Below are 26,529 nucleotides of genomic sequence, written 5' to 3' on the forward strand. Positions count from 1 at the left end.
ATAAATAGCTCTTCATATTTCATCAGTTTTCATTGTTCTGTCCATCACTTAAATATATTTTCCTTAGAAGGAATGTTGAAGTTTCTTTTACATTGCTAAGGATAAAGTATAAGAGGTCAAAGACTAAAGATTGCTCAATTGTGGTTTTTTTCTTCTTTTTTTTTGAATGTTCTACTTAAAATACCAAAGAATCTCTTTACATGATCTTTAACCCTTTGTAAAAATAACCTGTATCATTATGAGATAGTTAAAATATTTGCAGTGAAGGTTCCAAAGTTACGTTTTCTGCGATTGTACTTCTGGCTGCCCCCACATTCTCTCAGGGCTGATTGACTGGATAATAGTATCTTCAAACTTTGTCAAGTTATCAGTCATGACAAGATTTTTCTGTGTGACATGCACAGTTTCCAAACAGAAAAGAAGGAAGTCATTTGCATTTCTCTGGTGTCCTGCTGGCCCTTTTTTATTTCTTTCTTGGATGAGTGGCCAAGAGCAGTGATAAAGCACAGGGTCAAGCATGTTCCACCACTGAGCTGCACCAGCACCCTGTGTCTTCCCTGCCCTGGTCAGAGGAAGCCCCAAAAAGAGCTTCTGCCTTTGTGTTCATCTCCTTTTCCATCTTTCACGTTCAGTTTGGGTGTGTTAAGTTTTGGATTAAGCCCTTGGCACCTGTTGAGTCAACTAAGGTCTAAGAAGTTTTTGGGTGTCAGGGAGGCTTCTTGTTTTTTTCCCCTCTTCTGGGCTTCTTTTCCTATTATCATAGGAAAGTGCTGGCAATTAGATGTGTATTAAATAAAGCAATTAGATGTGAAAGTTGCTGTACTAGGAGTAAGGGTTCTCCTTTACTAATTTAGAAATGTAGTTATTTTGTAGAAAGCAATAAATAACATCTATTCTATTTTACTCCTTTATTACTGCATTACTAAGGGAGAAATTTAAATTGATAAGGCAGTTGTTTGTTTGTTTGTTTGGTATTTTAACATTTCATTTTAAAAACACTCATTTTCATTTGAGTATTGTAAATAAATTCATATAATAAAGTCACATGGGTCTCTACTTTCTTCCTAACTCCTTTGTTCAAAGGGAGGAGAGGCCCAGTGATGTCTGCATAAAAGGCAGGCAAATCTTGGGGTATCCCAAGTGCCAAGAGTGTGGGGAGTTTTTCCAAAGTGTTGATATTTTTTCTTTCCAAGGTTTTAAGTAAAATTTTAGTACATAAGGATTTTCGAACATCTTCTGAGTTAATTTTGTGTGGTTTTGGATGCCTGAAAATCTTCACAGAATCACTGAGGTTGGAAAAGACCTCTGAGATCATTGAGTCCAGCCTTTGATCAGCACCATGTCATCACTGAGTGCCATGTCCAGTTGCATCTTGATCACTTCCAGGGATGGTGACTCCATCACCTTCCTGGGCAGCCAATTCCAGTGTTTAACAGCCCTTTCCACTCCTGATTTCTTCTAATGCCCAGCTCCTTAGCTTTGGAACTCACCTTCCTGCTAGGCCCACATATTAGCTAGCATTTTGCCAGTTCCTAGTTCAGTGTGTAAGGCTTTCAGTGCAAGAGAAAGCATTTTCAGAAAACCAGTAATTAAAGTTCTAAGTTAAAAATAGCTTTTCAGTCTTAAATTTCAGATAGCTGTAGCTTGTGGAGTATTACAGACATTTTTCTAACATTGTTTTCATTTTTTAAATTCAGCTATGACAGATTTTACCCAGCCATTGCTAAATTTATCTTATCTTTGTAGAAAATGTGCCAGATATTTTTGAGAGGAGGGGATCAGAAAAGTCCTTTGTTATGTACCTGTGAGTCTCTGAAGTTGGTGTAAACCTGTGCCTAAAAGCAGCTCTAAAACTCTGCCCCTACATCCCTTTACCATTGGTGTAAAAATTTACTTAAAGAAGGGGAGAATCGAGCTCATTAGTTTGCATCAGTGTTGAGTAAGATGTGAACCTGGACAACTTGAAACTAGTTTTGATGAATTATTAATTTATCTGTGTAAAACCTTCAACAGAGAGTGTTTCCTGTATATATTTATAATGAAACTCAAAACTAAGTAGTGCTGTTTGAACATTTAATCTAGTTTAGATACATGCACAGAATTTTAATCACTTTTGATTCTTGGGTTTGGGGCAGTGGCAGTCAAACAGCAAAGGGAAAAGCACTTTTCCCCTAACCAGAATAGCTGTCTCATTACTGGTCAAAAACTGAATTTGAAATGAAAAATCCTAAAAACTAACTTAAAAGCTGGATTTCTGTAAGGAATTGTTACTGCAGCACAGAAATAAGTTTCAGCCTTCTTAAATCCTGCTTCTTATCTGTGAAATAGTTTCTACATCTCAGCTACCAAAATACCACTATTAACAATATTGTTCATATTAATTGTGATTCCTAAAACTTCTGTGAATCTTTTAGTAGTCTAAGAAACACCAAAATCCTTTTTGGTGAGGACATGAAAAACATTTTACAACTAAGAATGATTTTTAAAAACATTTGCAAGTGATACATTATTCCAATCTCCCTGGAAAATGAAGACATCTAAACATGCCTCAGTTTTTGTATTTGCTTTTTATTTCACATTTGATCTTGAAAATGCATTGAAGACTGCTGCATATGAGCTGTGTAGGAAACAACACAATACACATGTTATTCACTCATTTAAATGTGTTGAAAATGTTCACTGTTGGCTTTGGAGTTCAGTCAAATAGTTCTTCTGGATATAAAACTCAAGAGAACGTGAAGTATATTTTTATTCTGACACAAAAGAACTAATATATCTACCCTCCTACACACTCAAATAAAGTGTGTGTTTTTCAGATAGCTGTGGTGATCCCTGGGAAAAAAAAAGAGAAAATCCACATCGTGCCATGTTTCTTCCTTTAGAACTGAATATAGTGATGGTTGCTTACAGTATTTTTCATTATATTTTAATTCAGATTGATGGCTAAAAATATTATTTTGTTATGTTTTAACATTTATTCAGTCCTTGTAATGAAACATGGTAGTAATATGATGGAAAAGCTATTTCCACTCAATGCCTAAATTTGCAAACAGCTTGAATAATTGCACTATAACTTATCATATTTCTTTCTCCAATTCTCCCCTACAGCTGATGTAAATGTGGACATATCAAAACCTGTAAAGGCAAATCTCAGTTTTTCCAGACTTGACCAAATAAACCAGTTCTTGAAGAAAATCATAATCACAAATGAAGATGTGCCCAGGAAGGAGGCTGCTTCATCAGCTGGCATTATTCCAGATGAGGATGTCACTTTGATATCCAGACACTCCAGCACAAAGGACTTTCTACCTGCAGTGCACCCCAACACTGTGCAAAAGGCTTCAGTGCAAGAAAACCTGTGGCAAGCCCTTTCCTGCTTCCAGAAAATTTCCATTCACACAGTTCAAATGGTTGTTTTGATGGAAACCATCCCACATCCCAGTAAACCTTGTTTGTTAGTCTCTGTTTCAAGCCTCAGTGGGAGCCTGAATATTAAAACTGGACATAAAACTGCAGGTAAGAAGTTGGTTTTTTTTTAAGTTGGAAGAGCTACTGGTTTGTGTAAGGGGTGTTCTAGTAACCATTTCAGAGTGTGGGGCATTGCAGGGAGCTGCTCCAGCCAACATCATAAATCCACAGCAGAAAATAGCAAATCCCTGATAGACTCCATTACCTGAGTTTTCCTTTCTGAGAGGGAGCACCCAAGAATGATTAATTTTGTAGTTAATATCCCCTAGCCTGTAATTACTAATTTATTGATGGAATTCTGTCTGAAATAGTGGTTATGAGACCTACTCCTCTGGTATTCTGATAATTTAGCACATAATTCAAAGTCCAAAATTTTGACAGTTTTCACTCTGTAGCTAGATTTTCTTGTTAGGATCTTTGTTTCTGTCTTTAAAAAAATGTAAAAATATTTGTTCAGAGTCCTAACAGGTGCTACTATGTAAATATTGGGTCATGCTGTTATTCTCCTCCAGATTTATGAAGTTTTCAATTTTTACATGTTTCCTCTGCACACCTGAGAGTCACACAGGGAAAACAGGCACTCTGGCCTCATTACTGAAGCACTGCAAGGAAACTTTACACCTTGGGTACGATTAACCAGATACCAGAGACTCATTTAAAATGGAGATATTTTGAGTGTCATTGTAAATTGCTTCATTAGTATTTCAATGAAATTAATAAGATGGTATATTTCCATGGTGTGGAGATGAGCCAGATGTAGGTAGTTGGAAGAGTAGCTTGTGAGGTAAAACAGTCTCTAGCTGAGAGGAGCAAGTTGCTGGCCAATTGAGGTCGTGATTTATTTCTTTTTCATCAGAAATATTTTTCCTCAGGCCAGAAAGTTTCAGTTCTTCTTTATTGTTTTAGAAGTTAAAAATGAAAAATGTAAGGTTCATAGGACATGAAAACCCATGAAAGTGCCAAGGCCTGAAACTTTTGATTTATCCATTAATAAGCAGCAGTGCAGCAGGAGCAGAGCCTGTGTTCCCACGCTTTTCCATTCGCATCACAAGTCCAGCATAGAAGGCACTGCAACTGAGTAAAAGCCTTTAGAATGTGCTTTAAATAGTTTTAGTTTTGTTTCTGTGTAATAATCCTCTTCCCTTCCATCAGTTCCCCTCTATCATTTGTGCATTATCTGTCCCATGGTACAAATGGTGTCCACATCATGCCTCGATACATCAAAGCTGGGCTGCTCCGTCTGTTCTATAAAGCAATTTGGCAAACTCACATTGTATTGCACTTACCCTGGAGGTTTGCATCCTCCCAGGAGGAGGACATACCTTGCCTTGCATGTTAAGCCTCAGAAACATTTTCAGCTATGAAGTTCTGTTTCTTAATTCTTCTGGCAGTCCAAGGAAATCAATCTTTATTTTACACGTTATAAGCCATACATGAATCTTCAGTATGGTCATAGTCTGGCAGGCATTGTGAAGTAGAGCAATACTGATGTCAAATCTAATGAAAATGGACATTAGTTATTCTATATAAAGAACTTCCATAACCAGACAATTAATAGACATCAACAGATGCTTTTCATGTTTTTTTTTTTCCAGTTAAAAATGCTTTATCTCTGCTTTATAAGAAGAAAAATACTTCTGCATGAGCTTTTGCATACTGTTGTGATGGTGCAATAAATTAAGTTTGAATTAGAGCAAAAGACACAGTTCCTCAACACTGATTTAAATTAGAAATTGCTTGGATTTTTTTTTTACAATTGTTAATCTGAATTTAAAGTGCTGATAGAAACCAAAGTAGAAATTACAACTTCAGGAGAGAAAATATAATACTCAGTGTGAGGGAAATGGTATTATAATCTTAGGTTAAAAAATCTTTTAGAAGAATACCACGGTTGCTAACTAGATTTGTGTTTTGTAATTACAAAAAAATTATGCAAGCTAACTCAATTTTTAAAAGTTTGTGGCTGTGTCTTGAGAGAAAGCAGCATTTAAATATCTCAGTTCTTCACTACTGTTCTTTTTATAAAAGGTTTTATAGATACACCTTTTGAGCTGAACAGGATTAATGTCAGAGGTTTTTTTAAAAGAATGAAACTAATATGTGAATACTTCACTGTGTCTTTGATTTTACAGTCTAATAACTATTGTGACCATCTGCAGCAGCTGCATTTTACGAATTATTTGCTGAACCAAGCTAAGCACAATGACAAAAGTAGTCATCTCAGATGTACTGTTAAAACAGAGGAAGAAAAAGGAGCATTGCTTGCCTTTTGTACAGTATGGCCATCTGCTGTACAGATGTTATTATATAGAATGACTTCAGATACAATAATTGTAGAAAATTTTCATTAAAACCTCAACAATTTGCACTTGTTTACTTGAATCTGCATAACTCCCCAGTGAGACAACACAATACGCTTGGGGTTTCTTTGGTTCTCACTAGCTTACTCTTTGATCCTTTTTGATGTGCTGACTTTAATAAACATAGTTAAAAACACTGTTCAAAAACATCATGGAAAAAAACTACAAAGGAACAATTATAGCAGTAGAAACTACTCTAATCCCTTACTTACGCAAGCTATTTTTAGTGAAATATGGTTTTTTACACGTTTTATGTGGCAGTGTTTTATAAACAGTGTAAACGACCCCTTTTCCAGATGAGTTTTAATGCAGGAGATGAAATTGTTTTGTCAGGAATCCTATTTGCTAGGAATTATTGAGCAAAAATAACCTCGCAAGAATATATATTGTCGGCATTTTTCTTCCCTTATAGGGGGAAAATAAGAGTGCATGACCTTGTGTATTGCTTTCATTTCTTTTTAGCTGAAATTAAGAAGAAAGCTTGCTATCCAACTTTTTTCTTTTAATTATCAGTTTTCCCTCTGGAGTTTACTGGTTTAATCATGGAAACTAAAGGCATTCTGGTTTCATTTTTCTTCTGAATTTCTTATGAAACTAAAAAGTTTTAGCTTCTGAAAAACAGAGGGGCTAATTAGTTGAATGATTTCACTTCTAACAAAATAAATTGTAAGTGTTGAAGACTCACACTGCAATTGGATCAAACTAAAACACCTCTATTTCTATATATCCTGCTGCGCTGTTGTACAACTCCAAACCCTTTAGTGTGTCAAGGGACTTCATTTTTTGGACATTTTTCAGGTTTTAGTACAACAGTTACTTATAACAACATGGTTACTATTTCTGTTAGAATACTTATATTCCCCTCTGTACTCATGGTTAAATACTCAGTATTTTGGTTTTAGTAAAGTAATACTGTTGTAGGCTGTGTTGCAGTGTACTGGCACCAAAAAAAAAAAAAAATAAAACAAAACAAAACCCCTTTAAGAAAAAAAATAATAATTTTACTTTAAATGAGTTTACCAGTTTTCCTGATGCCCTTAAGGGTGGGACTTTGTTAATAAAACAGTTATCTCTAGTAATTTTATACTTTATTGCTTGGAGTTGCAAGTTAAAACTTGTACCCATTTTTGAAATACCAAACACTTAGCTTGGCAGCTTATTTGTACTGTTGTTGAAAACCCCAACTCCAAGAACTGTTGTCAAACCTGGTTCAGTGATTTTTGTCCTCTGAAGTATGTGGCATCTTCCACAACTGTTTAGAGCTCGAGTTCCATGTACCCAGTCAGATCTGAGATCACTTGGTACAGTGCTTGAGGGGTGTGACTCACTCTTTAACTGTCACAGAGCATTAGAATTGAAATAGGTTTTAACAAGAAATACTAGAAAATAGAATGCAATTCTAAACATATGGCTTTCAGTTAGTTTAGGTTTGTAGTTGAAATTAGCACTACCTACCTGCCAAAAGAGCAGATAAATTGAGAGAAGTTGAGGACCATTCTTTCCCCAAAGTGAAAGGCAGCAAGAAGCCTGTAGCCTCTCAGTGGAGCTTTATTTTACTCTGGCTGGACACGGGAGGGAAGTCGTGCTGCTCAGTGCCTGAACTGAGAGTTACGGACATGAAATATTCCAAAGATCATACACAGAATTCCCCAGCCCTTTGTCCCATATGTAGAGATGATTACTTTAGCATATAAATAAGGGGGGGAAAAATAAACACTAGTTGAGCTTATGATAATTGCATGTATTTTTACTAAACCTGAGAATAATTACATACTTGAGATACTTTACAGAACTTTTGGAAATTAAATGCAGATATGAATTGGTATAACGCAAATACGAAACTTCAATTTGGAGTTAACTAACTCCCTTGAGAGAACTCTGCTAAGGCGTTGTCATAGCCTTTCGATGCTGCAGATATGCAAGTTAGCCCATGGGGAAATAAAACTTTAAATTAGATATGACTACCTAAAATAATATGCAGCAGTAACAAGCCATTTACAACACCCAGAAGGCGTTTGTTACTTTTAGAAAGAAATATAAACTCTTTCCAACACTTGAACAATAGGAAATTAATTCTCTGTCAGTAAAAGCCAGAGGACAAACTAAATATTTAAATGGCCACTGAGGACTGAGGTGGAAGTGCAGCTTGTAGACAGCTATACAAATCACTAACAAACCTTAATGAATATTGGGTGTGGGCATCAGGGTCCTGTCAGATTTGACACCGTGTCCCAAGTAGCTTAAACCCAACACTCAGGGAAAGGTGGAGACCTCATCAGGTCTCCAACATCTGGGATTTTATTTGTCATTTTGGCATATCCTGCAAGCGCAAAAGAAAGAGTAAAAGGGGATTATCCTGACAATGAAATGAGTTACTGAATCTTGTGATAATGAAAAGCAGAAGAATTCTAATTCCTTTCTATGGTCCCTGAGGTGGAGGTGCGTTTATAGTTCTGCAGGAGTATAGTGTAGGAGGGAAGAACAGATGGCCTAAAATCCATGAAACAAGACACCATCTAATCCCAGGACTGAGTACTACTATTAATCCTGGTCAGATTCCCTACTGATACTTTGTAATAGGGTTCAGAATTGCTACTGATGAACTAGCGCCTTAACTTCGGAGAGTAAAAAAGGGAATAGAAAGTTCCCGGTGGGTTGTTTGTTCAAGACAGTGGGCACTAATTTTGTAGAACTGCATTTGCTGTCTGAGTAACTCAGTTTTAAAAATATTTCAGATAAAATTTGATTCAGAACGAACATGGTTGGGTTTTTAATCTCTTCACCTTTTATTGTGAAATTAATTGCATATTTTTTGAGAGTAGAATTTCTTTTGATAGTGGAATCCCAGTGCTGTATGTGGCAGTAGTGGGTGACACAGTATTTACCTGGGAGTCAATCTGATGTTCTTCCAGTTCAATCTTCATTTTTCAATGTGAGGTATAGAACACAGGGATTATTTCCAGTCTTAGGGACCAGTTCCTTAAACTGTTTAAATTATACTGATATACTGACATTTCTTCTTTTTCCATGTCAAGAATATTTTTATGGGATGCAATCACCAGCTTGCTGCCCAGACAAAAGGTGCAATTTCATAGGAAATTCAGGTTACTGTAGCCACACATTTCCACATGCTGCCTTGTGCCAGCTCAGTTACTCAGGTAACTGATCACTGGATTGAGCCAGGGCACCCATTTCTCTGAAAACCAACCCAATAATAAAGTTTGCAGCAAGATTGACTCCTTCAGCTGGCTCACTGAACATGTGCGCTTTAATGACCATGCTGGCACAAATGAGAATACAGAGAAGTGTATAAAGGAGGAAGGATTGAAGGGAGAAGACTGAGATAAGCCTGGATGTGGACTGTCCTTGATCCTCAGGAGCACATCCCAAGGGTGCAGGGAAACCTGTTTGGTTTGTGTGGCCTGGGTGTATCTGTCAGGCCTTGGACTTCCACAGTCATAATTGAGTTATAGAGGCCCAAATAGAGCTCAACTGCTGCCAGGCACTGTCTTCAAGATGGTTTATTTATAGAGAGAAGTTACCCTGTAGTTCATGGACAGTTTAGCTTACTAAAGCAGTTAAAATTCACTGAATCAGGTGTAGAACCAGAGGAGCAAGACGTCAAAGCTGTAACTCTAAAGCAGCTTTATTGTGATTATATTGGGATACATTTTGTGTGGTATCCATTATTTTGTGCTACTTTATTTCTGGGCAAACATTCAGTGTCTGATTTTTCAATTGTGTTAAGTATCTACAACTTTAAAGATCAGTGACATTTGTAGGTACCACCTATCTCCTGCAAATAAGCCAAAGTTTTCAACCAACCACCTGAAATTAAGGTTTGAAAATGCTTAGATCTTTTTTTAAAGAACATTCCCATGTCCATCTGTAGAGCTGGAGTAAGAATATTTAGCTGTTTTTCTGAAACCTGATAGTATCTAAAAATAAAATGTTTATGATAAAAGAACCAAGTACTACTCATATCAATATAGCACTCACTTTTGAAAGCAGGACTCACAGATGCAAAATGAACACTATTTTTGTTGGTTTATATTATGCATTTTTCTCCACCTAATTGGAACAACATAAGTCAATATGGAGCTTTACAAATACATTCTAAGTTATTACTCCAAAGACAGCCTTGACCAATATTAATATGCCCACTGTGATCAGGCATCACAAAATCCAAAATTACCAAATCACCAAGTGAATTGAGATTTTCAGTTATTTAGTATGCAGTAGTGTAATGAACATGATGTACCTGCCCAGTTATTCTTTCAGGGAGATGAGCTCATTTCAAATAGATAACCATCTTTGACTTCTCTTTGATTCATCACTGACCTGAACTCCATTTGAACCTTGTTAGACACAAAACAAGCAGGATTCCTGGCCTGAGCTATAAAATATAATTAAGCCCTTTTGAAATGATGTGTAAAAGAACATAGCTTTACCCCTACTATAACTACTACCACCACCACAACCAATAAAGTTAAATCAACCACTGCCTGTAATGGATTAAAATAATAAATGTTCCTGGATTTTAGTGTTTGAAGTACTTCAAGAAAACAGGCTCCCAGCAGCCAGTACTGCTGAATGCATGGGGACATTTATTAGTGATGAATTCAAGGGTTTTGCCTGTTTAAGATCATTACATTCTGTTTACCGTGTGTTACACATCTCATGTTTTTACAGAGCCCATATGTGTCCCAATGTAATGCTGAAAAACTCTCTTTCACTAAAGAATAGCTAATTGCTAACATGCAAGTATTGTTCTCATGGGGGGAATGAACCATCATAAGATTCAGCTCGATACTAATGAGAAATCCAGTGCGGTCAGTGGATTGTTAACTAAATCTCTCCTGGAAAATTGTTCTTAAATTGTTCTTTACTATGCCTCACCAATTGTTTGCTACTGCTGTTTCCAGACTTGAGTAAATTGGCTGGCTCTTAAATTAACTGCAGTATTTCCCCTGTAATTATTTTCACAGCTTTGTTACCCTTTCTTCTCAGAAGATGGTTTGTCAAGGATACTTTTCAACAGAGCATTGTAAACTGTAGTACAGCTACTCACTGTGTGATGTATCTACACTTTTCTTAGATAGTTGTACCAATATATTTGATATAATGGCATATTTACATTTTTATAGCTTTCTTGATGTCACTGACAATCTGAAAGTAGCTACTGAAATTACAAATGTGAAGAGTGAATGTTCAGAACCAAATATCACAGATTATTACTTTATTAGAAAGTAGTAAGGAAAACCAGTTGATCTTCAGCAGCAAGTTTATATCTGTGCCACCCAGGCATGGAGGACCCATGGGAGAGCCTGGATTTCTTCCTTCCTTCAGGATCCCTTGGGTGGGAATACATTCCACAGGCTGGTGCTGGTGGTGACACCTCATCACTCTCATGCCTCTGAACCAGCATGGCTGGATCTGTGCCCTGGGACACACTCTTGCTTCTGAGCTTCCCCAAACCCAGAAAAGCAGTTTTTTCATAGTGCTATTGTTTGTAGCAAAGCTACTGGCTTTTCAAAAGAAAGCTAAATGCCAGTTCAGTGCCATTTGCTACCTTTGTTAAAACACATGTGTTTTCATTTTCTTAATTCTTTTGTCCCCTATTTGAAGTTTGACAATTAAAATCATGTTCTGTGTTGCATTAGGTGACAGTGCAGTGAACTAAACAACATTTGCAGCTAAGGAAGAGCAAATGTGCTGGGAATAGAAGGAAAAAAGCTCCTTCTGTGTTTGTACTCATTTCATTTGGAGTTGATTCAAGTATCAGCACTGAAATATTTTTGAAAACAGAAAGCCCATAGTGTATGTCAAAACATTGTCTTTCCCTTTGTTAACCAGGAAAAACAAACAGAGCTCTTTCTTAATACCCATATTGCTCAAACCCTAAGTTATCATTAGTATAAGACAAAGATTGTTTTTATATATTTGCTGTATCTATTAAAATGGGCCAACTCTTTCTTTTACTATTCACTGAAATGGATTTATGCACACACAGCAGTTTAACAAGGGTGAAGCCTCCTATTACTGACAAATGCTGATGCAACTCTACTACAATTATATATAAACCCCAGTCTAACTGTAAAACTGTATTAGGGTACTCAAATTCTGAGAGATGTCTTTGCGAATCTTAGCATAAATCAAGTATTTACTGAATAAAAAAGGTTGTTAGAATATCAAAGTAAATGACTTTAGGTAAAGTTTTTTCACTGTTCTGTTCTAATGATCTCCACCTTTAATTTTGGAGCAAGTTAATTTCTTGAACGTGACAAGCTAGCTATTTTTAAACCCTCCTGCATTATTTCCAACCATATAAAAATACCTGGATATTCCTTTTGGGCATGTGTCATCATGAAGGGAATTCTTCCAATAGCACACAGAAGCCGGGTCTCTTTTGGTCTCTTTTGCTTCATTAGTGTATAGATGCATTCTGTGGTGCTCTTGTGTTTCTGGCTGGAGTCTGACAGGGGAGGACTGGCAGCATTTTTTAAACACTGTCCAAAGCAAGTGCTTCATATTTATTAGTCTCTTGGAGGAGTATTTTAAAAGTCATGAAACTATTTGTTCCTAAAAGTAAATTATTGCACGTACTGAAAAGTGCAATGGTGTTCATGAGCCATAATCCAAACAGCACAAGTTAACTTCTACATGTCACAGCAATCATTTATGAAGATATATTGCTTCTTTGTGCTTATATCTCAAGTTCAATTCAAATAGAGACTTTGACTTAATCTTTTTAAACTGAAGGTAGGCTTCTACAATAGAGGTTTATGAAAGATGCATTGAAGGACTGACTGAAAATAGTGTGTGGGAAGGCAAAAACAAGGAAAAATTATTTTGTCTTTACTTTTCTGAGGTGATTGCTTTAGTCATGGGAAAGCACTTCACTGACTGAACATGTACTTTCAGGATTTCCATAGAAATAGTACCGTATTGAAACTTCTCTCAGACACAGAGATCTCTTTACCTTACTATTGCTTAAGGTTTGTGCATACTTGTTCTTCATATGTTTTCTTTAAGCTTCCTAAAACATCCCTTCATGGAAGTTTGTCTAAATGCTCTCTACCTTGCATTTTTTTTAGCAGTGAACAGTGGTCACTTCAACCCTGAAAGGACATGTAGATACAGCTCCTAGAAGGGACAAGGGTGTGATTCTTGTCTACACAAGAGCAATCTGGGTCACAGCAAGAAAAATAAAAATCTCTTACTGAGTTCCTGAGCTTTTCCTGGTATTTGTAGGACACAATCCATGCATGTGTCTTGTAATATTTCATGTATTGAAAACTAACCAAAACTTCCTTATTCTTAATTGTTTCTTCATTTCTTATTGTTTGTTTAGCATTTGAGAAAGACACTGCTGATTTTGAACCAGCAGTATTATGTGCTGAATGCTCAGTTCTGCTTCTAAGCTGTTGTATATTGTGTTTTCTTTGTACTTTGTGGAGCTGAGATGACAACACAAAGAAACTGCAAAACATAATCCTTCCAAGTGTAATCCCAGTGAAAGAAAACATAAATAAAACCACTTGTATTCTGGCATTCCTTTTCCCCTTTTGTTATTTCTGCAACTTGGCACATATTCCAATAAAACTATAGGAACAACATTTCTCTATATTGAAGAATTGTGCAATAGTTACCAAGAATTTCTTCTCTTTAAAAGCAAAATTCCATATAGAATATGAAAAAAATGAATTTCCAAATATTTTAGAGCATCTTAAAATGACCAACCATAGCAGAGTGTTGGTGTGTGTTAGTACTAGTTTTCTTGATTATCACTGAAACTCAGTGTCAAAAACCACCTTGAACAGATCTGTCCCATAAGCCTGTTATTCATGAGAGCAGATGCAGTATTTCAGAAGCCAACCTAAATAAAAAACCCTAAAGCTAGAACTCCTTTCCTGTTTGGTGACAGCAGCACTGTTGATTGGTGTGGGATGATGGTTTGTTTGAGCCCTTGGTCATTTTTACTTAACTCCAGCTGCTCAAGGGAGAGATGCTTTAGGTTTGTGGATCCTGCTCAGGTTGGACACAATTCAGCACTATCATTACAATGGGCACTGTTGGACCTTCCTAGTGTTTGCTGGTTTAAAAAAAAAATATGCAATGTATTTCCTTCCATTAGAAAAAATAGTGCTTAATGTTATGAAACTGTAAGCCCCAGGATGCAGACTTCTTCCTTGGATACTAGAGGGGGTTCATAGGTAAAGTTTTACTGTATGGATTCAAAACAGTGAGTTGTGTTTTAAGGGAATTTTTCTACCAGCAATCTTATAAAAATATAAAATGAAACTGTACCTTGAAACACCTGTGTGTAAGCCTTAGGTGTGGGTTTTTGTTTTTTTTTTTTAATCTTTTGCCTTTGTAAATGCCTAGTTTCCTTAGAAAAATAAGCTGTGTGCATTATAAAGTAGGATGACATCCAATATTCAGGGTGTTGAGTCCAAGTATTAGCACCAAAGGAGATAAAAGTTAAGCCAACCTCAGATGTAGTGTTTTCCGTGTAAATATACAAAAGAAATGGAGATATTTGGCATGGTTTATTTTATTAAACAGTAATTTGCACTAAGTTAAATTCACAAGAGCTGGGATATTTCTAGGTGATATTGCTATCTTCAAAATGTTTGTGTCTTTAATGAGAGTATGTAAGTTCTGTCATAAATGTAATCTGCCATTATCATTTTTAGGTTTCATGAAGTTATGTAGAGTTCAAAAAGTTATGATATTTCTGAGGAAATGTGCATTGTATATTTTGAGATAAGCATTTGTTTGGAATTATTTGAATTCAAATAATACTCTTCTTCTGCTAATTACTTCTAAGTCTAAGAAGGTACTATGTTATAATAATTAACCAGGACAAAATCAGAGAGAACTGTTCAAAATCACTATTTCCTATCAGTTTGAAATATAATCAAGAGAAACAGCTGTTCTTGTTCTTAACAGACTTCCTTGAAAAAATAATTTCATAGTTTAATGAAAAATGCCTCTTCTCATAAACCTTAAAATACTCAGAATGCAAGAAGTCATGTTTTGGCAAATGCTTCTTTGTAAGGAGGGTGGATGAGACATACCTGCTCTGTAGCTGCCACATGCTGTAAAGGCTGGTTGATAGTGTGGGAAGAGCAAGTAAAAAATAAAAGGAAATTTTTAAAAAATTACAGATCATTTGTCCCAGCTATGATCTCTTGCTTGGAGAGGAGAGTGATGGTCCACACAGTATTTCCATGAAAGGCAGTGGGATTACTTGTGTGAGTGATGGCTTGCAGGCAGGGATCCCCAGGCTCCTGGTCAAGTGAATTTGGGAAATAAACACAAAAGTGTTGGGAGAATAGCTGCCAGTGGGGTTAAATTTCTCTCTCTTCTTTTAGGAATCCATGGATCATCTTTAGTCCTTGACATAAAAGATTTCTTACTTAAAACAAGTCTCAAAGAAAGAGCCAGATCTCTAGTAGGCCCTTTTTGCTGCTCTGTTAACGTGGAAGCCAAGTGGTGCAAGCACAGTGGTGATCCTGGCCCAGAGCAATCCATTCCAAAAATCCACCTTGATTTGAGAGGAGGACTGCTGCAGGTCTGTATAAGATGCTTATGGTTGTGCTGTTGAGCTGGGCTGGCTTTGGATGGTTGAGTTTTCATAAATAAATTGTATTAAAGCCTTTACATTCTACAACCAGCTGCTAGGTTGGGGATTTTTGCATGTTTGATTTGGGTGGTTTTTATTTTACCTTATAAAATAAGTGCCTACTCTTTCATGTAAACTGCTGATTGAAAAGTTATGTATATTGTTTTGGGTTTGATTTATTTTTTTTTTAAATACTACATGAGTCCTGTATTTTAGCTGTATGTGTGTGTTCCTTAAAACTACTGGATCAAATTACTAACACTTAATATCTAGGGTCCTGTTCTGATGGGTGTATGTTTGTCTGTCCATGATCTATGTGTCTGCAGTGCCTAGGGGTAGCATTAAGAAGTACATATCCTTTCTTTTTAAACTTACATGAATTTCTCTGGAGAGTAATTGCAAACTGTTGTTTGTAGCAATTGATATTCAGTTTTCCATGCTATCCTCTCCTTTTTGGAAGTGCCCACAACTTGAAATCAGTCCAGGAAGCATGGGAGTTCTTGAAATGAAAAATAGATTCTGTGGGGCTTAAACAAGTGGGCTTTAAGATATGTCTTGTTTTAATTATTTTTATTGTAGTAACCATACACACCAAATGTTTTAAGATAAATACATAAATCAAGTATATAAAACATGGAAAGGAAATTTTGACATATAATTGTGTCATTATGTTTTTTTTCCCAGAATTGGGATTAGAAGGTTTTAGAATTATAGCACTGGAAATAAGGTTAATCAGATAATAAAAATTTAGAAAAAAAATGTGTCTTGATTAATAAATAAAATCAGGTGGGTTTTTTTACTCTTTTTTTATTTGTTTTGCACAGGTACTTGTTTGACTACCTCTATATAAATGCTTATTTTTTCCCAAAACTTTGAGTTTTGACAAGAATTTTAAAAAATCTATAAATCTCAGAAAGCCATTTATCATTAGAGTATAATTAGGGAAAATTAGCTTCTGCAGAAGATAAGTGTTTGGTCTGGCAGAATAGATTTGAAAATGCTGACAAAATCATTAGCAGTTCCATTTCAAATTAATTTATTTATGGCTAATGATTTTACAAGCTCTAAACCATCTAAAGCTGATCTCATCTATCACTTTTAATTTGTATTGCAGCAGAACCTTAAGAGCTTATGTAAAATCAGTGCCTCATCTCTGAATATTGTAGTAGGGTTTCCATGCCCTGGAATCCCCAGCTGCCTACAAATGAAATGAATAAAAGTGCAAGAGAGAAAAATGTTCATCCCTCCTCTGTCAGTGGGGAACTGGGGCCTCTGAGATTGGCTTAGGGGGGCAGAGAGCTCCTGTGAGGTGGTGCTGGAGCAGGTGTGGTGTTGGAACCCTGTGTTTCAAGAGGCTCTTGGTTTATTCTGTTGGTTTACTTGTGGACACAGGGCGAGAAAAATCCTGCCTTCCTGGCAGCTATACCATACTCCCTTTAGGCATATCTTGATTTAATTTTTTTTTCACGTTTCAAAATAGGTATTTCCCCATTGAAAAATTTTCACTACTCTTTATGTACATACCTGATTTGTTTACTGTACTCACACCCTTTCCATGGACTTTTAAGTTGCTGTCTGAGGATTTTGATTTCATCCTACGCTGGTTCCAAGTCTAATTTCTGTATCAATTGCTAGTTGCTTCCTTGTCTTCCATGTTGTGCACATGAAGTCTAAAGGACTTGTCCCCATTAATACAATTCTTTCAAATAGCTTGATTTGAAAAAAGCAGCAATGCTTGTCAAAGCTGGGAGAGAGGAATGCCTTCTTGCCTTTTATTTTGCTACGTGTGTCAATGTTCTGGACTTTGCATGCCCAATTTTATTAGATATTTTTCTGTATTTCTTTTTTAAACTTCAGAAAACTTTGAACGTTTTAACTTCTCTTGGAGGACTTAGAGAACACCCAATTCATATGGTTCAACTTTGTGCTTAAGATGAGCTTTCATGAGTCTTCTCTGCCACATTCTTTGCTTCATCTCTTAGTTCTAAATGTATTCCAGAATTCCAGTTTTGGAGCAACAAGCTCTTTGAAGACTTTAAACTTTGTATCTTTGAGGGGTTTTTGTCATGTCTTGAACTGAGAAAGCTGTGACCTGTCCTAGCATTACATACAGTTCTTGAATATAACCTTTAAGATCTGTGGTTTTCCAGGCAGCATCACATTGAATTGTTGCATGGGAGAAATTAACGTTTTCCTTCAGATAATGAAAAGAACAAATTTGACAAATGATTTTGTAAAGATATGTTGTTGTTTCTGTTCTTTATTTTAACATTAAGAATGCTTGCAAGCAATTAAGGTGTGAGTAGAGCAGACTCAAAGCTGTATAAACTTGCTGTTGTTTTGGGGAGGTGTTTTTCCCTTCAAAAGTGTCTGAATATTTGTATGTAACTTTTTAATCTTTTCTTTTTTTTTTTTTTTTTCTCTCTTTTTAAAGGTTTTCTGGGGTCAAGAGCATTTGAACTGTTTAGTTCTTCTCCAGGAGCTTCTGTGGCAGTACCTGGCTAAAAAGGGCAGTGAAGTGACATTGTCACCTGAACCTACATACCCCACTTGTTCTTCTACAGAAAGGAATCAGGCCTCAAAAACTGAGCATACCTCAGATGATCTGAGAACAGGCCTGTTCCAGTATATACAAGATACAGGTAAGAAGGATATAATCTTGGCTCTCTTTCTTTCTTGCTTTTTTCCTAGATTATAAAGGAGAAACAGTAGTAACCTATTAGACATTACTTGCCTCTTACAATGAATAACTTTATATTTTTTGGAAAAGCAGCTGAAAAGACATCTGCTAGAATTAAAAAAAAATACTTTAAAAGACTTTTTTGATTTCTTTCCATTAAGCTGTAATGTTTTAAAAGTCAGGGAAATTTCTTTTTTTATTTTCTCTCGTTTTGATCCCAAGGGATTTCTTTTTAATCACTTTGGTTTCATAAACCAGCATGTTTCTTTATAGAAATTGTATAACAGATTATAGCTTTCTTTCATTTGACAGAAGCACAAAAGCTGCCCAGTGCCTATGAAGTTGTGTTTTACAATGAAACTGAGGATAGTCCAGGAATGATGCTGTGGAGATACCCAGAACCCAGAGTGCTCACTCTTGTAAGAATCAACCCTGTTCCTTTTAATACCACTGAAGACCCAGATATTAGCACTGCTGACCTTGGAGACGTTCTTCAGGTGGGTAATGAGTTTTCTACTTTCAGTAACAAATGAAAATGTTACTGCTGTAAAGTGAATGTTTTCAAACTCAGATTTATTAAAAAATGAGCACAAAACAAATGTCAGGAGCTCTATAAAACCAATATGAGGTACATTGCACAGCTTGAGCATATCTTTAGTTTCAAAACTGCTTTTATAAACCTTTTATCCACTTACCTGTAAAGTTTTTATGTTGCATAATAAGCTAAAGCCAAATTTATCAGTTTTAGTTTGTGAGCATACAGTTTTTATTCTTCCTTTTTCTGGTTTCATCTATCAGTCTTTTCTTAAAGACTTCATTTGGTTTGTGAGGAAAGACCTGGTCTAAAATTTCTAGTGGAGTCATGGAAGTAAAATCTCCAATCTGGCTGTTCCCTTCTGTTTCTGTGATGGCAGATGGCTGCACTGCTTCTAGTAAAATCCACAGGTTAGAGGGAAAGAAACTGTTTTCTCTCATTTTACCTTGAGAGGGTTTTAGTGGATGGTGCAGTTTGACTGTGTGAGATCATGGAACTTCTCTTTGAAGGAAGGCTGAGTGCTGCAGTCTCTGTGCCCCAAAAATAGACTATACCTCAAAATTACACTGATCCCTAATGTGCTGGAATTTTTGTTTCTAATGTATGCAGTCGGGTCATTACATTTTCTCCTGTCTAGTGTAATTCTTTCTAAATTCATGTATTCCTTGCATACGTATTTTGATTTTAGTTCAATTTGAATTCTAGTAATCTCCATTTCCCTTTTGTATTACAAATTGGACCTGTCATTATTTTTTAAAATTTCAATCTGGTTGTTAATCAGAATAGTTAATCAGAATAGTGTTGTGAGTCAAGGGAAATAAATATTTTCCAGTTCTTCCTATTTGTTCAAAACTGTTGAATTTTATTTCATTATTGCTGTGTTGTTAAAAATTGCTTTTAAAATTGAATTATTCACCAATGTGCTTTGAGTTATGAATAAGTGGGATAATCTTCCTCAGATAAATGGAATAATGTTATTACCGTGCACATACTGTTGGTGAGATCATGTAAGTGGTCCTGCCAATTTCTTTGCCCTCTAGACAGCCAAATGTCAGCTCATTTCAGTTATATTAAAATTAAAATTAAATGGAAAAAAAATCAGCTCCATTTGGCATGAGGTTTGAATCAAAGATCAAAATTGTGTTATAGTAGTCTGTCTTGATGACCCTATTAGATTGCTATGAAAACCAGAATTTTGCCTTCTTTCAGACTGGTGTTTTTGGAGCACGGCACACCAAGGTTTTGGTTTAATCACATTTCACTCCCCTTATAGATAACAGACATCAGAACCATTCTGTGCTTGTGGAATAATATGGCCCTGTCCAAAGGGAATATCAGTTCTTCTTCAAGTGGGCATACACAGCTGGGTTTTAGTTGCACACAAATTGTGCTTTCGTATGTTGTCTAGAGAAGAAAAGGTGCAATTCACATGTTTGCCTCAGAGAGTGAGAAGCACTCACCTGACTCAGAGGTCAGGAAATGTCAGCTTCTACTGGTGTTCATGTAATTCTTCAGATATCTACCACAAGAGAAAATATAAAGACACCAGACAAATTAGAGGACATCTAGTCAAAAATCCTGCTTTGGGCACATGATTTGCAGAAATGCCTACAAGAAGATCCATGCATTGGTTGTCTGTCTGTTTTATTATGGCAGAAATTGTTGCCTGGCTCAAGGTGGTGATTTATCACATTTTCCAGAAATGGCCATGCACCTGATAAACAGCCATTTTAAACATGGGCAGTGTGCATTTTTTTATTAATGTAACAGAGGTATCTGGGTGGAATAAGTAATACAGAGTCAATTTTTAATTTCTTTAGGTAAATTGCATTTGCTAAATACTCATATCAAACTTCAGATTCAAATTTAAGTTAATTACGAGGCTTTCATCAGCTCCACTTTTTCCTTGTATGGATACATGTTAATTAATATACTGTGGATTTAGTGCATATGGAAAATTCATTAAATACAAAGAGAAAAAAGATAAAACAGCATTTATTTTATTAAGTTCTTGAAATGAAACATTAGAGAAACATCTGCAAGCCAAAGACTTCAGCTCTTTTGAAAAAAAAAAGTATCTAAATTTAAAGACAATAATGATACCAAGCTATATTAAAATATACTTAAAAAACCTTCCCAGGATTGTGTATATGTTCAAATGCAAGGAGGACCCATAATGTCCCCAGCTGAGTTACCAGTTTCCCTTATTCCTCTGCTTCACAAAGATACAGTCAAAGGTGCCCTTCTGTAGTTTGTCTTGAATTTTTCCTTTTTTCTTTTTCTTGAAGTTTTCCAGTTGCATGTTCTTTCTTTCTGAGTAAGTTGCTATGACATTTCATCTAGCTTTCTGTCTTTGTTAAACTTCTAGCATAACGTTTTAATCATGGGTAGGTTTTAGAACTCTCTGGTTTTGTAGCTATTATTCCCTTCCTGGAACTTGCAAAAGCTTCACCATAAAGAGAATTTTTCTAAATATCAAAGGTGCATGTTATTTGGTACAGCCAAAGGATAGAGAGCAGCTTCAGATTATAGGAGTTGATATGAACTATACTGAACCTCTGCTGCTATTTCTAAATTGCCCCAAGAGCTGTTTGCTTGTGTTTTACCTTATGCCTTGCAAAGGTAAGCGTTTCAGTTGTCACGTTCCTAGTGCTTTGTTTTTACATTGTTGCATTTCTTTGTGGAGGGCACAGGAAGAACCAATGTCTCTGCCATGGCATACCACGTGACATTTCTTTAGCAATTTAATAGCAAAAAATAGAATTTGGATCTACTTGTTTGAAGTGAGAATCCTAGATCTGAATGAAATCAAGAAATAGCATGAGGATCATATTTCTTTGCAGAGGTTGAAAGTATCTGAATTCTGTTAAAACAGACATGGCAAACACTTTGTATTTAATCTTTAAGCCCTTGTTGTCCCATTTTCACATCTTGCAAATGTCTTTTGGCTCTGTGGGATTTACCATTCTTTCAGATAAGTAGTATTTGAGGGAACACCTTTCAGAGGTGTAGAAGGGTATTGATGTGAGACTCATATGCCCACCTCAGGACTAGAGGGAAGTCCAAACTTGGAAATTTTTCGATAGGTGAAAAGCAAGAGGAAGTAGCAATTCCATTATTTTTAAAATATTGAAGATTGATATATTGATAAGTCAAAAAATAGGGATGTTCTCTGAGACTTTTTCCATTATAACAGATGGAACTTAAGTCATTCAAGTAGATAGATTGCTGATAAGAGGAAGTCTTTTGATTAAAGATACGTAGATGAGCAACTTCAAAAGCCTATATTATTCTATGCTTAAATATAAATAAATAAATTCAGTGCTTTTGTTTATGTACACAAAACCAGAGAGAAAAAAAACCTATTGATCTTGCTCCAGAAATTTAGTTACTGCTATATTTAGGACACTCATGTGCAGATAATTTCTGCAATAAAGACAGTGCAGGTGTTTATAAATTTGTCTCAGCAAGTATTCACATGTGAAGACTGAAGGAATGCCTGAAGTTAAACAGGGAAACTTAAAACAGTTTCCCAGTTTAACATTAAACTATAGTCTATAAGGGAACCAGCTCATGGGGCAAAGTTCTTCTGTTTGCTCTGTGATGGTCTTGTGGCATGACAGTTCAAGTTGGAATCTGGGGGCAGTGACCATTCTCATTCCTGTGAAATCTGGCAATAAAATGTCTTTCACCAAGAACTTTGAAGCATGGTAATAGCATTCAAGCAGATTTTAGTTTAGAATGTATATTAAAATGTCTCCTGCAGAGATATCAGAATTGTAGAAGATCCATGAGCATCTTTAGGAAGAAGAATGGGCTGTACAGTCTGAATTTCAGAGTAAGGGCTTCATAGTGTCTCTATTCATCTCATAAATGATGAGCACATTGGCTTGATGTGGCTACTAGGACAGTTGAAAGAGAGTTCATGGCAGTTTCCTCCAACCTGATTCCTCTGGTTGCCTTGAAAGTATGGCATTAGGATGAAAGGAGTAAGAGCAATTTCTGATTTCAGACAATAGTTTATTATTAAGCAGATAATTCCACATGTCCCAGAACATAAAGAATAATTGAAGAATATATTCTACATCATAACAAAGAGCTGTATTTCAGAACTGTTCTGTGATGCTAAATTCAGCTGTGCTTTTACAGTTCCTTGGATCTATCAAGTCCAGAGCTGAGAAAGGACAAGTCATTTTTGTTTCTGTGATATTTTTAAAATTCAAAAGAGGGAAAGCAGGAAAAAAATAGTGGGCAATAAAAATCTGTTACTGATTCAGTAGTGACTTTCACATTGTGCAGATACAATATGAAGCTAGCTACATTTAGATATTTAACCTAAAAGAAAGTTCTGTTGAATATTTGTGCTGCGGGGCTTAGAACTGTAATTGCACTGTGTGTCTAGTTTGTCCAAATCTTTCTGTGTCTTCCTGCAGTCTTAAAAATCTCAGATTTATGTTTATCTTTGCCTGTGATGTTGTTATAATTTTCTGATGTAATCTGGGTTATATTTTTATATCATTTATCTTTACCAAAAACAAGGTTGACAGATTTAGATTGGCAGAGGAGAGAGCAAAGACTGGGAGGGGCTCACCAAGGTAGGAAAACAGTTCATATGCCATCAGGGAAATATTCTGCTTTTCTGTGCAGGTAGGTGAACAGAACACACAAATTAACTGCTGTACAGCTGGAGGCTTGTTTTATCTAGTGAACCCTTTACAGAGATTCTCATTTATTGTCAATCCATTGTAGAGCTATCTTTCCAATGAAGGATGTTGCTGGCACTGCCCCATATCTCAAACAAAAGCTATGTATTGTCACAAGAGCATTTACCCAAGTGGCAAGGATTTAAAAGCAAGAGAATAACAGATTTATCTAATCAAAGTAATTGTACAGTGTGTAGTGTTCCAAATTCTGAGTTATCTGATTTATTTGAGATGCATCACTTAACACAGACTTAAAATTCTTTCTCCTGGATTGTCATCCAGTGGGAGATGCAAGCTGTTAAACAAAAGAAAGATAAACTATGGTACTTGCTCATTTCTCCATATGAAGTTAAAGTAAAATATCTGCTGAACTATAACCCTGAAGGTTTTTGTATTTGGAGATGTTTCCCTTGTGTACCTGCCAGGATTCCTATTGCATGCAAGTGTAGTCAGCATTATAACAGCTGATGAAAAGATGAATGTGTGCTGAGGTCTCCTTTTTGGCCTTTCTTCTTTATATAGTGTCCTATGATACAGAATACAGTTTAGAAAAGTGGTGATTAAATTAACCAAATCTCAAGGTCTCCTGAAGAATATTTTAGGGCAGTGAGTACAGTTCTGAGGTTGCAAGGGCTTAACTGGGATTTAATAAGGAAGACGACATAAATAAAACTACTGTGGTAAAATTCACACAGAGCATTTCCAAAGGTGGTGAAATCTCTTTTAGGAGAACATAAAATATTTCCAACTTCAAAAGGCAGGGATTCAAAAAATTGTCTCTTGCATTGCCTTACATGCATGTGGTGTTTAAATAAAGCATTTGCAAACTTGCTAGTCAGGAATCTGATTTTTTCGAAACTGTCAGCCAATAAATAGTCTTTTTCTAACACCTTGTGGCTGTTTAAACAGTGGCTTAAGGAAGCATGAGCTTAAGAATGACTGACATTAGACCTACTGTAAGTCATTATTCCAGGAAGGATTTGACATGACAGTCAACAGGAAAAGAATTATGATCAGTGTCAAAGACATTCATTTTTCGTTTTAACAGAGAATACCTCATTTTTTGGCTGACTCTGCTTCCTTTTTACTTTTCATTCCCTGTTGGGGCTACAATATTCAGCTGGGCATTTGAGAGTCTGGGAAAACTGCTTTCTGGGAAACCACAAATTTTTGATTTATTTCTTATATTCCCAAAGCAACAACTATTTTGGAAATCCAGATGATTTGTGTGTGACAGGTTAGTGATTTAAGTTCATGGTGTTACTAGATAATAAGCTGTAAAGTTCAACCATGCTTCTTGATAAACCTGTTGGTTTGCAAGTTATTGAATCTACTGCCATGCAGTTCAGTATTGTCTTCAAACAATTGGACTTTTTAGATGGATGGATAAATAATTTGGCTGTTGTGAATTGCTCGGAAGGGAAATTTGGTGCTTTTTCTGCTTTTTCAAGCTTCCATTTCTTGTTAATTCTTCCTTTGCATGTTATTCAAAATTACTGAAATAGTCATACTACTACTATGTAAAGATTCTATACAGTGTTTCTAGTATTTCTCTACTTTGTAAGGAATTGCAGCAAGTTTGAAAAGAAGCTATTATTATTGAGCATACTTGATCATAAACTGAAAGTGTAACAAATGCCATTTATTCTAATGTAGGGAATCTCTTTCTCAGCAGTAGATGCAGCTCATGAGTGCAAAAATGGGTGCAGGTCATCACTGTTTATGTGGTTTGTGTAAGAGCCTGTAGGTTTGCTTGTAGCTTGAACCACTTACACTTCAGATGATCTGCAGGCAAGCACATTTTCTCATCTGAGTTTTGCACATGTTTTCCAGAGTTAAGACTCTTGCTATTAATTATAATATTGTCTTCATTTTCTTGCAAGGAAGGAAATAGGGACTAAAGAAGTTGGAGTCTTAAACAGATGTTGAAACAGAGCCTGTTCTCTTAGGGAATTCCAGCTTTAAATATTGTTAGTGAACTTCCTTGCCTGAGAGTAGGATTATCTCAGACTTTACCATTTTGTTGCTGTTTGTGTGTGTATAATCTTAATTATTTTGCTGTGTGATCTTAGTGTTCCCTGCCTCAGGATGAGGCTGTATCGTTTGTCCTGGAGTTTCTGTGCAGTCTGCAGGGAGTTAAGCGTAACTTGTTGGGAATGTTAATGGAAGTTGTGCATAATTTGCCTGTGCATCCCAGTGAAATTCACCCTTAGGGGTTACTGAGCCAGTGAAAATTCTGCCGGGTGCCAGAGGACTGACGAAACCATCAGATTATCTTAATGACAGATTTACACTCTCCTCGTGTTCTGTACTCTTCAGATTTTGTGACTCTGATTTATGAAACTTTGCAAACCCGAGTCCTTCCGGCTGCACATTGACTTTGTGGTACTTCTTACAGGAGTCAGGCTTTGCTGTGGTGAGAATATGTGGTCCAAATAGCTCATATACTGAAAATTATAAGGTACTTTATGTATTAATAGATTTCTAACCTCAGTGGTCAGAGGTGACTACATTTCAACATCATAGTCCTTAGATTATTAATAAATACTGAAGCCTAGAAAATTAAAAGCCTTAAATGAAATGTGGAAGATAGTTCCTGTATCAGAAAGAGAAAATAAAGAGTACTGCAAGAAGCGAGTCCTTAATGTAATATCTCCAAACTGTATACTTTTGTTTCTCAGTACTTGAAACAATACATTAAGGTGTAATAAATTAAAGAAATATCGTTACTTTTGCTGTTCAAAAGGCAAGTGATCATCAGATAAACTCAGTCTCAAGGTGAATGACAGACAATTAGTAGAAAAGTTTGACACATAGCAGTACATAATTTTCCTGTTTAAAGTTCTGCAGAAATCTCAGTTATAGCCCAGTGCTGTTCTGTGCTTTCTTTTAAAAAAGCTGTTAGTGTGTTTAGAGTAATTTTTCCATAATGAAAAAAGCCAGTATCTGTGACAGATTACATTACCCCACACACCTGCATTTGCTCTGAACCTGCTAGCCTGATAAATTGATAAGTTGGTCATATGTTGTTTTAAAAAGGCAAAGAACGTAGTTCCTAATAAAAGAATGCTACATATTTCTTCTAAAAGGTTAAAAAGCATTTCTCAGGGCTCTTAAATTACCATATTCTGATACCAGGGGAAAATAAAACC

General features: G+C 36.0%; 1 protein-coding gene across 13 annotated transcripts in view; it reads left to right on the top strand.

Moving 5' to 3' along the window:
• The window catches only part of VPS13B (vacuolar protein sorting 13 homolog B), a 425,465-nt gene that overhangs the window by 327,010 nt on the left and 71,926 nt on the right, over positions 1-26,529 (top strand). For all 13 annotated transcript variants that reach the window (XM_079302470.1, XM_079302474.1, XM_079302464.1 and 10 more), the window contains 4 exons: positions 3,109-3,516; positions 15,209-15,408; positions 17,894-18,101; positions 18,452-18,636. In XM_079302470.1, coding sequence (XP_079158596.1) covers positions 3,109-3,516; positions 15,209-15,408; positions 17,894-18,101; positions 18,452-18,636 — 1,001 coding nt within the window. The remainder of the gene's footprint in view (positions 1-3,108; positions 3,517-15,208; positions 15,409-17,893; positions 18,102-18,451; positions 18,637-26,529) is intronic.

The sequence above is a fragment of the Erithacus rubecula genome (assembly GCF_903797595.1).
Source record: "Erithacus rubecula genome assembly, chromosome: 3".
In the NCBI taxonomy this organism is placed as follows: Eukaryota; Metazoa; Chordata; class Aves; order Passeriformes; family Muscicapidae; genus Erithacus; species Erithacus rubecula.